The following is a 12,043-nucleotide window of genomic DNA, read 5'->3' on the forward strand; positions in this document are numbered from 1 at the left end:
CGCAAAGTAATAACTTTTCACAAACAGACTCACGTATTTATTAAAAAAAGGAATAAATAAATTCAAGAAGAATAAATAAATTAACAACTGGGTTTATTCGATTCAAGAAGAATAAATAAATTTAAAAAAGGAAAGGTCCTGACTACAAACTTGGAAATCTGAAAGAGCATTTACAAAGCTGAGCTACGGTTTCTTGAAGTTGCAAGTAGACTCAATATTGCTTCGAAGGAAGACCGATACCAGAAAAAATGGCGGACAGTGTCGTTTCTTTGCTCTTAGAGACTCTGAATCAGCTGCTGGACCAAGATGCTGACCTGCTTCTTGAGGTGGAGGACGAGATAAGGTCGTTTCACGTGGAGCTTGGATTGGCAAATGGCTTCATTAGGAACTCCGAGGGTCAAGGGAATGCCCAAGCGGTGAGAGATTTGGCGAAGAAAATCAGCGACGTTGCTTATGAGGCAGAGGGCGACATCGACATGTTGGCTTTCAATATCGCCAAGCAAAGGATGAGGGGCAAGTTTGGGAAATTAATTAATGGCTTTCGTTACAGAAGCATGCTCAACGGTGTTTCGAAAAAGATCAACGGCATCACGAAGCAAGTCAGAGACATTTATGGCAACAAAGTCTCAAACAGCAAACTAAACGGCACCGGTCGCAGCCAGTCATTTTTTACAGGTGACCGGAAATTCGAGGAAGTTGATCTGCCATGCTTTCCCAAAGTGCTGGAGACTCTGTTGGATCAGCTGAAGAAGGAGGACGGGGCGCGTGAGATTATTTCAATTGTTGGAGAGGTCGGCATCGGCAAGACTGTTCTTGCAAAGAAGATCTTCAATAACATTTCGGTTCAGGGTCACTTTGATTGCCTTGTTTGGGTTCATGTTTCCCGGGATTGCAAAGCTGGAGAGTTGCTGAACAAAATTTTAAAGCGTTTTCAGCGTCCGGTGGCTGCAGAAGACATGAAAGAGGAAGATTTGCGGAAGAAGCTGTCTGAGTACTTACAAAATAAGCGATATCTCATTGTCATGGATGACCTGCGGAAAATAGAAGGATGGGACAAGGTAGAACAAGCCTTTCCTGATGATGGGAAAGGAAGTAGAATCTTGCTCACTTGTCGGCCTGAGTATAAGGATTTACATGGAAGTCCAACCTTTTCCCATCCACTTAGTCTGCTTAATGATGAAGAGAGCTGGAGTGTCCTGCGTAATGGGATCTTCCCTGCAGGAATATGTGCTCCACAGTTTGAAGTACCCGGAGAACAGATGGCACAAAAATGTAAGGGGTCACCTCTTTCCCTCGCATTTTTAGGCCAGTTCTTAGTAATGCAGCCGCAAAATATTGAAGCGTGGTACAAATTAGCAAATGATTTAAATTCATTTTCTACAGAGGGTATTCTAGGCTATGTCCATGAAAATTTACCCAATCACTTGAGCCTCTGCTTTCTCTATTTTGGTATGTTCCCAGAAGGGGCTGAAATCCCCGTAAGGCAATTGATCCAATTCTGGATAGCAGAAGGGTTTATTCGGCAAAAGGGTAGTACAAAGATGGAGGATGTTGGGGAGCAATACTTGGAGGAGCTCATCAGACTCAACTTGATCCAGGTGACTGCAAGGAGGACAGACGGTAGAGTGAAGACTTGCAGCATCCATGATCTTTTCCGGAAGTTCTGCATTTCCAATGGTAGTGAAAAGAAATATCTTGGAGTGCCAGAGAATTTAAGTGATAATGATCATGAAAACACAATTAGAAGACTGGCCATTCATGTCACCTCTCCAAAGGGTGTTTTCTCAAAACTCCGCCAGTGTTCAGGTGTCCGTTCTTTCCATTATTCTGTCCTGGGTACTGATCCTGATACGCCTGATACGCTTCCCACTGCTGGGTGGAGTACACTTTACAAAGGCTTCAAATTGCTCAGGGTGTTGAACCTTGGGATGATAAATGTGTCCAGAGTTCCTGATGAGGTTGGAAGGCTAATTCATTTGAGGTAATGTAAATCATCACTTAGCCCAATAATCTTAGTTTAGTTAATACTCTCAAAATTCCTGCTAAATTATCTCAAAAGTTTATAGAAAATGATTGATTTAGTGGGTTTAATTAATACTCTAACAGGTACTTGAGGATAAGAGCTCCGGTTATGAAGCATGTTCCTTCCTCTATATGCAATCTTGTAAATCTTCAGACACTGGACATGAGAGAGTCTAGATTGAGCAACTTGCCGGATGGGATTTGGAAGCTGCAGCAACTGCGGCATCTGCACTTGTGTTGGCTCCGTAATTTTTGTGATCGAGGAAATGATGAGAAATCTCTTGGGAAACTCCAAACCTTGTCTTGCATACGTCCCCATAAAGACATGAAGCGCCTTATGGTCAAGGCCAAGTTCCCCAATGTTAGAAAACTAAAACTAGATAGCCAAGACCCGAATGAAACGGCTGAATTCCTTGAAAGCCTTGACCATCTATACCACCTCCAATCACTCAAAATTGTTTCAGCTTCTAAACTTCCTGATTCAAATGCATTCCCCTTGACACTCACCAAATTAACTTTGCAGGATACATCTCTTGAGAAAGATTGTGTGAAAACACTAGAGAAGCTGCCTAATCTTCGTGTACTGAAACTACTACAAAATTCTGTTAATGAAGAGGAGATTAATTTCGGTGCAGGTGGGTACCGTGGGTTTGCTCAGCTCCAAATCCTCCAAATGGTGGAACTGAAAATAATTACATGGGTACTAGGAAGAAATGCGATGGTGAATCTTCGACGTCTGGTCATCAGTAAATGTGATCGTTTGGAGAATATTCCAGATAACCTGAAGAGCTTGGGTAATCTACAAAGAGTCGAGGCTGTTTGGCCCTCTACAAATCAGATAGAGATCCTCCAAAAAGTCCTGGGTAAGGATAAGATAATGATAACACCTGCAGATATGTCTGTTGCATCAACTTGAAGATGGTTGTTACGTGGTCCAATGGGAGATCCTAGAAGATGGCAGAGTTGGAAGCAAGTCGTGCAGTATTTGACAATTTGTATTTGTTTTGGGTCTGTTAGGTTAGTGTTTGTTGGGTGTTTTACTTTTGTTTTATTTGGTTAGCAGTCTTATGGATAGCACTGTGTTCAGTGTTGGGTAGGAATAAATTAATATCTTGGATGAAGATAGACTTATTAGAAGTTGAGTTGTGGCCCCTTTGAAGTTCTTTCACGTGGGAATCTCTTCATTGTGCGTAGTTCTTGAATAATGCACGACTATGGAATAAAAGTATGAACAAATATTTTATCAAACTTTGTGTTTGTTTAAGAATAGTAATTTGAAAAGTTCACTATGTCACCAAATTATTGTGTTGACTTAGTTTTATGCTTTGTTAGACTGGTAATTTTAACTATGGTGTTCGACAACTTGGGGTCTTAAGCCAATTTGCAGTATATAGAAGGGTAAGCCAATTTGCAGTATACAGAAGGGTAAGCCAATTTTCGCAGCTCTCTTGGCCACTCTCCCTCCACCCAACCAGAAATTTAACGTCGAAATAGTTAAGTCACGTTCACATCAACAACAACTTTAGTACAAAACATAAAATGCAAAAGAAAGATAATCAGTAGACGGCCAACTTGGCTCTGGCATGGCCTCGGTTGATTTGAAATTGTTTCGTAATGCCAAGGTGCGCCATAAGAAGCCAGACATGAGTTAGGAGCTCTCCGCCCATCGAAAGCTGTTGAGCATGATAATATCCTCTGCAGTGACTTGCTGCGTAACCCAGAATCTCAATCCACACATTGCAAACAAACTCCCACTTCTCTTCGTTCCCTATCTTTTCACCTATTTCCTGCAGTAGATGTGCAAGCCTACATCCATCGAATAGCACAGATTTGCTCCTGTCCCCTTTCACCTTAGTTGGTGCAACTTGAGTACTCACTTTTACCAACATATCTTGAAGGTCTGCCTTCTCTTTCGATGATAATCCTTTTTCCTTGGAAAATTCCTTCACCTCCTCACAAGTGTCTCGAAACCGCATCATCCCAATCCCAATTGGCAGCATGAAAGGACACATGATTAAAAGATACAACATGTAGTCCGATAGGTTCTTGCTCCCTTGACAAGTCTGATTTTTGGCAGCGAACTTTTTCCCACCGTCTGAGTGATAGCAGAGATCAGTAGCAATGTGCCATATAAGAATGCTTTGGTCGAATTCTACCTGCTCAGTGCTCCAATCGAAAGAAGAGGAACATATATATTTTTCAAAAACACCACTGCCTCTGGCACTACATACAGATTCGATAAATCTGTCAAGTTCTGCATTTTCTGACTGACCCTTTTTCTTCAGTTTCAGCATTTCCTGCATTTTCCCCTGGAAGTGCTGGAAGATCAACCTTTTCAAATCTTTAGAGATTTCGCAATGGTATTTATACCAGCGACTCTCAAACATTTGATAAATAGGTAAATATTTCACAATCTTTTGAAAAAGGTAAGGCTTATCATCCAGAAGAGGCACGGGCTTATCTTTAAGGGAAAAGCTTAGCAAATTGTACTGAGCCAATGAATTTGACCATCTCTGTTCCTTAGAAGGTAGAAAAGAAGAGACCAGTTTACAAATAATGCGGAAACAAGAGCTTACTCGAGAAACCGTAGGTGACTTAAAACAAGAGATTACTCGAGAAATGATAGGTTGAAAGCAGGAGGTTATTCTAGAAACCTTAGCCTTAAAACAAGAGATTATGGGTTGAAAACAGGGGATATTTCCAGGAAACTTAAGTTTCAGCTTGCTCAACCATAGCTTTGTCCTGTCGGAGGATAGCAGCAAAATGACAGTATATAATTCTAGAAGAATAGCTCCAACCAGCAATATGTAAGTAATGATGAGATCAATCTGCCGGTGATTGTGCTTCTCAGCAATCAGGAAGAAGACAAAAATTATAATAGTGAAAGAGAAAGTGATGAAGCGGCAAACGCATCCGCATATAGTGTACACTATAGGTGCCTTGGTATAGAAATCATCATACCCGAATCCAAGTTCCATTTCAACTAACGTGAAAGCATCATCCCAAGTGGAATTCTGGAAGTAAGACTGGCTCCTATCTCGGACCTGGAAGCTAAGAATAAGATCTACAAATAGCCGCTTGAAATTCTGGAAGAATATGTGCGCATCAGGCAACAATTTCTTTTTATTGGCGGTACTGTTGTTGTCGCCACTGCCAGCGTGGGACTGATCAGCAACCTCAATGACCTCAATAGCCAACACAGTAAACCCCTCCTCCTTTTTCAAAGTGAATTCCTCCATGAATTTAGCATAATTGGGACCAGCGTCGGGAGGATCGAGCAGGGAATCAAGAAACTGCTCACGATTTGCAGACCTCAAGGCTAATGACCTTTCCAAATACTTTATTACCCCAGAAAAAAGCATGGGAATGGTCATGAAGGAGAGCCAAGTTCCACTCCAGGCCGTGACAGTGACATACAACGCCACACCGGTCTGGACGCCAAGTCCAAGCAAGTGCCTTAACCACAACTCATTGTCTGCTAAAGCATAAGCCGTGATTGTGTCTGGGCCGCCAAGGTGCAACAGCAGAAATGGTGCCCAAAATGCCATGAGCTCTTCATTGATAGGATTAGTTTTGGTGGCAGCACAGGCGCAGGAATTTCCTTGCTTATTGGAGAGGACGCCTAGAGCAACAGTTGCAACCCAGTCTGCCATTAGGTACGCAGACCAAATAAACATTCTGAGCCAAGCGCCTGGCTTATACTTCCTGCGGCTGCCCACAACAATTAGCAATATTTGCAAGGTGAGGCTGATGAGGACCATCACTCGTAGCTCCCAATCGTCCCACAGTTTCCGCACACCTTCCGGGAACACCTGGACGAGCCTCCTCTTCTCCACATAAAGCCAACCGCTCAAAACTGAAAGCAAGAAGAACACAATTACAACACTTGGGCAAAGAAGACTGTATATATAACATTAGTTGCAGGTTACTTACTTGAAAGTAGCATCCTCGGTTCAGCTTCTTTGATCTCTAAACTGCATTTCTTGTTAATGGAATTCTGGCATGGAGTAAGAAATAGACCCCAGAGTGTGAAACTTCGAAACGGGAATTGCTTTGTGGTTGACCGGGAAAGGTAGATAAAACAAAAAAAAAAAAAAAGGGACTTGATAATTCTGCTTACTACTTGTCAGAAATTTAATTTGGCCTTACTAATAACATTGAAGAATCCCATATGGCACTGGCAGTGGCAGATGTGTACAATTGCCTTTATTTTTGGTCAATTATAATTATATAATTATAAATGTCAATGCATGTGTTAGATGATTTATGTCTGCTTCAAGAAAATTTTACCAGTTGTCCATCTACGATGGATAATCATAATAGCATGTGCATTATTAGTCAGTACTGTTCTCATTTACTTATTTATTATCTTTTAAATTATTGTCTTTTAATGTTTTATTTCCTAGAGGTTGCTATGATATGATTTATAATGAGGATCCACCTACTAGGTAATAAAGAAAGACCAAGGAAACCTCATCTTTTGGTTAAAATTTTTATTTTGTAATATTTAATGATGTATATAAGACTTTTACAAACATATTTTACAAAAAAAAATTTACAAAATGACGTGACACAAAATGATTGAATATGAGATAAATTTAAATTTTAAGAAATTCAATCATATTGTAACACATCAGTTTGTAAAAGTTTTTTTTATTTTTTATTTTTTATTTTTTTTATTTAACATGTGTTTATAAGTCTAACATTTTCCCATATATAATAATACCATGTAGTGAGACGGAACATAATTTATGTATATCTTTAGATATAACAAAATAAATTTTTTTTAACAATGAAATGACTCGTAAAGTGAAGAAGACTATTCTTATTATAAGAAGCATCCTCGATATACAGCTTTTTGTCATCTCCCAATTGCATTTCTTGGAAAGAATTCAAGCATCTAGAATACAACTACAAGTCTACAATAGTGTGAAAATTGAGACGCGTGAATTGTCCATCATGCTTGGAGATTCAACGGGAAAAAAAAAAAAAAAAAAAAAAAAAAGAAAAAAAAAAAAGCAAAAAGACAAAAACTGTTAGCTCTTGCTGACCTGAAATTTAAATGACCCCATACATTTGGTCTTAAATTATGACATGCAAGAGATCCAACGGAGTATAATGGGCATTTTATATGACTTGAACAAATGATAAAAAAAATCCAAAATAAGATAATAATTTTTTATTTTATTTTATTTATTATTATTATTATTTTTTTTAAAAAAAAAAAAAAGGAATCCCGCGGCTGAAGGCCTGGTGATGGGTCACTCCAAATCCATTGTCAAGCCGTGGGCCTGGCATGTGGGTCACTTTCTAAGAAGATCTTTTTTAATTTTTTTTTTAATTTTTAATCAAATTAGGATATGGTTGTATTTTTAACAAATTGCATGAGTTATAATGAATATTAGGTTACATAATGCGCTTTTAAGATAATAAAAAATTCTGACAGTGCAAATTGAATGGTAAATCGGTAAAAGTCTGATTGACTAATAAATTGCGTGGTGGGTTGGGGTAAATGTGATTAAAAAAAAAAAAAATTGTACCTTGTGAGCCCGAGTTGGTCAAGGCGTTGGTTGCTCTAGCGGCTCTAGCCCCAATTCAAAAGAGCCAGGTCTACTCACAAACGAAGCACCTCCGGGGCAGGAAACACCATTCCTGGTTTGGTTGGGGCAAAGGATAAATAGGAGAAGAAAAGACGAGGCAGGAGACAAGAATCAATGGATGTAGAGGCAGTTGTCTCTGTGGTGATACGGAAACTCACAGACCTGCTCATACAAGAATCAATCATCTTCAACAAGGCGACTGATGAGGTAGAGCTGATCAGAATAAGCCTGAGACAGATGCAAAACTTCTTAATAGATGCAGAAGATAAAAAGGAACGCGATGATGATGTTAAGAAGTGGGTGAAAGAATTTCTTGCTGTTGTTTACAAGGTGGAGGACGCAATTGAAACATTTGTCCTCTGGAGAATGCATATAAGGAGAATAGGCTTCAGTAGGAGGCACTTTTTCATTCACAAGAAGTTGAAGGCTGGTACAGACCTTCGTAATGAGATGAAGGAGGTCAAGAAGAAGATCAAGGAGCTTGACGATAAGTGGAAGCAGAGCGTTCAGAAATTACACCATGGTGATCCCCCCAGCCCCAGGAATGAGGAATCTTCAAATGTGGGCCCATCAGGCTATCAAGCTGAAGGGCTAACACAGAATCAGCAAGCCAGTTCTAGCTATTCTGTGGATGAAGAATCAGGCATTATTGGCTTCAAAGAGGTTAAAAGAAAGCTGATGAGCAGGCTAACTGACACTTTCGACCGACGCCGGGACGTCATCTCAATTGTAGGCGCAGTTGGCTCCGGCAAGACTACCCTTGCAAGGGGAATATATAACAGTAGTAAGATTAAAGGTCATTTTGACTGCCGCGCATGGGTTTCTGCCTCTGGGAACCTTACAGATGTCTTCCGAAGCATTCTGGAGCAGACTGGGAATTCAACGGTTGATAAGGAATCTAACCACCGAGAAGAATTGGTAAAGAAGCTCCGTGAGAATTTGAAGAAGAAACGGTACCTGGTGGCGTTAGACGATGTGCGGAGACTCGATGTATTGAAGGACCTGCGTGACGCCTTGCCAAAAGAAACTAATTGTAGCAGGGTGCTGTTGACTACTAGCAACGACGACGTCGCTACGCTTGCAAATCCAAGGCGATCGCCTTATCAGATCAAGCCGCTAAAAGATGAGGACGCATGGAATTTGTTCTTGAAAAAGGTACGCTTCCAATTACCAGATGATTTTCAGTTCTCTGATTCGAACATATTAACAAATGCTGATCAAAAAACATTAGCAATATCCGAGCTCAAAAGAAAAGTTATAACAAGTTGCAAGGGCTTACCTCTGGCAATCGTGGTGCTTGGAGGTTTTCTGTCGACCAAAAGTGCGAGCTTCCAAGAATGGTCGAAAGTTCTTGACCACCCAAGTTGGCAGCTTGAGGGAAATGGAGTCCAGGTCTCAAAAATCTTGGCCTTAAGTTACAATGATCTACCCTTCTACTTGAGGCTTTGCCTGCTTTATTTTGGGCGTTTCCCAAAAGGCTACGAAATTTCAATGAGAAAGATACAACGTTCATGGCTTAAAGAAGGGTTTGTAAAGCAGTCACCTGAAAGGGCTCCAGAGGCAGAGGATATGGTGGAAAGATATCTGGGAGAACTTTTAAACCGAGAGATGATTCAAATAACAACACGGAGAAAAGATGGGAGTGACGAAAGATACTGTCTGCGTGGCGAGCTATATGATATCATCTTGCCAAAGGTAAAAGATATTGGCCTTTTCCACATCCACGGAAATGCTTTGGATCTTGGAACAGATGCACTTTCAAGCTATCAAGATAAAGGGCCGACACAGAATCAGCAAAACAATCCTAGCTCCGTTGATGATGAATCAGACGTCATTGGCTTCAGGGACCATAACAGAAGGCTGGTGAACAGGCTAACACACACTTCCTACCGACATAATCTGGACGTCATATCAATTGTAGGCGAGGTTGGCTCTGGCAAGACTACCCTTGCAAGGGGAATATATAACAGCAGTGAGATTAAAGGTCATTTTAATCCCTGCGCGTGGGTTTCTGCCTCTCAGAACCTTACAGATGTCTTCCGGAGCATTCTGGAGCAGACTGACAATTCAACGGTTGATAAGGAATCTACCCAAGAAGAATTGGTAAAGAAGCTCCGTGAGAATTTGGAGAACAAACGGTACCTGGTGGTGTTGGATGATGTGCAGACACGAGATTTTCTAAGAAACCTGCGTGACGCCTTGCCAGAAGAAAGTAAAGGTTGCAGGGTGTTGTTGACTACTAGCAACGAAGACGTCGCTAGGATTGCAGATCCACGGCCTTATCAGCTCAAGCCGCTAAAAGATGAGGACGCATGGAATTTGTTCATGAAAAAGGTGCGCTTACCAGATAATGTTGAGTTCTCTTATGTGGAAATAGTGGAGCTGAAAGAAAAAATTATAAATAGATGCAAGGGTTTGCCTCTGGCAATAGTGGTGCTTGGAGGTTCTCTGTCGACCAAAAGTGCGAGCTACCAAGAATGGTCAAAAGTTCTTGACCACCCAAGTTGGCAGCTTGAGGGAAATGAGTCAAATGACGTCCAGTTCTCGAAAATTTTGGCCTTGAGTTACTATGATCTGCCCTTCCACTTGAGGCCCTGCCTGCTTTATTTTGGGCTTTTCCCAAAAGAAAAGAAAATTCCTGTGAGAAGGTTATTGCGTTTATGGCTTGCAGAGGGGTTTGTAAAGCAGTCACCTGCGATGACTCCAGAGGATATGGTGGAAAGCTATCTAGAAGAACTTGTAAACCGGAACATGATTCAAATAAAAACACGGAGAAAAGATGGGAGTCCCAAAACTTGCCTTATGCCTGGTGCCCTGCACGATATCTTCTTGTCAAAAGCAGAAGCTATTGGCCTTCTCCACACCCACCGAACTATTTTAGATAATGAAACAGCTGCATCACCGAAGATTGGTTTTCGCCGGGTTGCTGAGCATGGTGACATCAAAGAGTACCCCCGCAAGAAACCATCATATGGTAAACATTTGCGCTCTTACTTGTCTTTCAACATTCAAACGAAAGATATGCCCGCCAAGGAAATAGGGAGCTTTCTCAACAAAGTCATTGATCGTCGAGGATTTGGATTGCTCAGGGTGCTTGATCTAGAGGGTGTATACAAACCCAAATTGCCCGAGAATCTTGGGAAACTATATCACTTAAGGTACTTGGGTCTAAGATGGACCTTCTTGGATACTCTTCCCTGCTCTGTTGGTAAGCTACCCTACCTCGAGACCTTGGATGTGAAGCACACTTATATGAGCTCTCTACCCAAATCTATTTGGAAGATGAAACACCTCCGGCATCTGTGCCTAAATGAAATGCGCCTTGATATGTCTGTGCAAAAGCGTCACCGTTCTCTTACTCAGCTCCAGACATTATGGGGATTATTTGTGGACAAGAGAAGTCCAGTGAAGAATGGTTTGAATGGGATAATCAATCTTAGGAAACTGGGTTTGACATATCATTTGGACTCTGCTCAAGAATTAAATGAGTGGATTGCAAGACTGGCAAGTCTTCAATCTTTGAGATTAAGATCTAAGGACGGAAGTGGTCGACCTTCAAAGCTCGAATTAAAGCCTCTATCAAGCCTTGAGAATCTCACCAACCTTTATTTGCTTGGAAACATACAGAAGTTGCCTGAGAGGTATGAATTCCCTCCGAAACTAACAGTTCTTACTTTGTCGATATCAAAGCTGGAAAAAGATCCCATGCCAATCCTAGCGCAGCTGCCAAGTCTTTCTGTCCTGAGGCTATTGGCCAATTCCTACACTGGCAAGGAAATGAAGTGCCCTAGTGAAGGCTTCATTGCACTTCGCATACTGAAGCTCTGGATGCTAGAGAAATTGGAAAAATGGACGGTGGAAGAAGGAGCAATGCAAAACCTCCGAGATTTAGAAATCCGATCTTGTCACGAGCTAAAGGAGCTTCCAAACAAGTTGCTAAATCTAAGCAACATTCAGGAAATAATTTTAACAGACATGCCAGAGGGATTTGCAGACAACGTTCAAGTCGACGAGCACAAGAAAAAAATAATCACCACCAGAAAGTCTCCAGTGTGAAGCAGGTTTCAATACTTTTTACTAGCGATTGCTTTGCTTTTGTCATATTGATCTCCGTATCTTTTAAATAGTTACTCTTCACTGAAAATGGTTGCATGCTCTTGTTTGGTCACTCACCCATCTACTTGCTTTCAGGAGATAAGTGTGACTTATGCTAAATGCATGGAAGACAACCCGAGTCAAGGAGCTGCCACCCGAACAAACACCCTTCCCGTGGTTGTTAAGAGAGCGCTGCTCTACATCATATTAGAAACATTCAGTGATTGTTCAATTTGTTTGACGTGCGTGTACTAGATTTCATTTATATCATAATTGTTATCCAATCGAGTTTTCAAACGAGACTTCACGCATACAACACTTTTTCA

At 41.1% G+C, this 12,043-nt stretch overlaps 3 protein-coding genes across 3 annotated transcripts; 2 read left to right on the forward strand and 1 right to left on the reverse strand.

The window, feature by feature from the left end:
• The first annotated feature begins 148 nt into the window (after positions 1-148).
• Positions 149-3,250, forward strand: LOC132189726 (putative disease resistance protein At1g50180). Its single transcript, XM_059604503.2, has 2 exons — positions 149-1,981; positions 2,107-3,250. The coding sequence occupies exons 1-2, from the start codon at positions 249-251 to the stop codon at positions 2,936-2,938; spliced, it is 2,565 nt and encodes an 854-aa protein (XP_059460486.2). The 5' UTR covers positions 149-248; the 3' UTR covers positions 2,939-3,250.
• Positions 3,251-3,407: 157 nt separating this feature from the next.
• LOC132189126 (uncharacterized) lies at positions 3,408-6,049 on the reverse strand. The gene is made up of 2 exons (XM_059603659.2): positions 5,956-6,049; positions 3,408-5,878 (listed from the first exon to the last, which is right to left on the reverse strand). Exons 1-2 carry the CDS (start codon positions 5,966-5,968, stop codon positions 3,579-3,581), a joined length of 2,313 nt encoding a protein of 770 aa, XP_059459642.2. The 5' UTR covers positions 5,969-6,049; the 3' UTR covers positions 3,408-3,578.
• A 1,595-nt stretch (positions 6,050-7,644) lies between these two features.
• On the forward strand, positions 7,645-12,006 carry LOC132189124 (putative inactive disease susceptibility protein LOV1). The gene is made up of 2 exons (XM_059603657.2): positions 7,645-11,683; positions 11,814-12,006. The coding sequence occupies exon 1, from the start codon at positions 7,737-7,739 to the stop codon at positions 11,676-11,678; it is 3,942 nt and encodes a 1,313-aa protein (XP_059459640.2). The 5' UTR covers positions 7,645-7,736; the 3' UTR covers positions 11,679-11,683; positions 11,814-12,006.
• Positions 12,007-12,043: the final 37 nt, after the last annotated feature.

This window comes from Corylus avellana, chromosome 9 (assembly GCF_965113065.1).
Source record: "Corylus avellana chromosome 9, dhCorAvel1.hap1.2, whole genome shotgun sequence".
Lineage (NCBI taxonomy): Eukaryota > Viridiplantae > Streptophyta > Magnoliopsida > Fagales > Betulaceae > Corylus > Corylus avellana.

Bases quoted from the DNA above. Each gene is read 5' to 3' on its own strand.
- LOC132189124 (XM_059603657.2), top strand. From the start codon at position 7,737: ATGGATGTAGAGGCAGTTGTCTCTGTGGTGATACGGAAACTCACAGAC.
- LOC132189726 (XM_059604503.2), top strand. From the start codon at position 249: ATGGCGGACAGTGTCGTTTCTTTGCTCTTAGAGACTCTGAATCAGCTG. The intron at 1,982-2,106 runs GTAATGTAAATC...ATACTCTAACAG, and splicing joins GGAAGGCTAATTCATTTGAG to GTACTTGAGGATAAGAGCTC.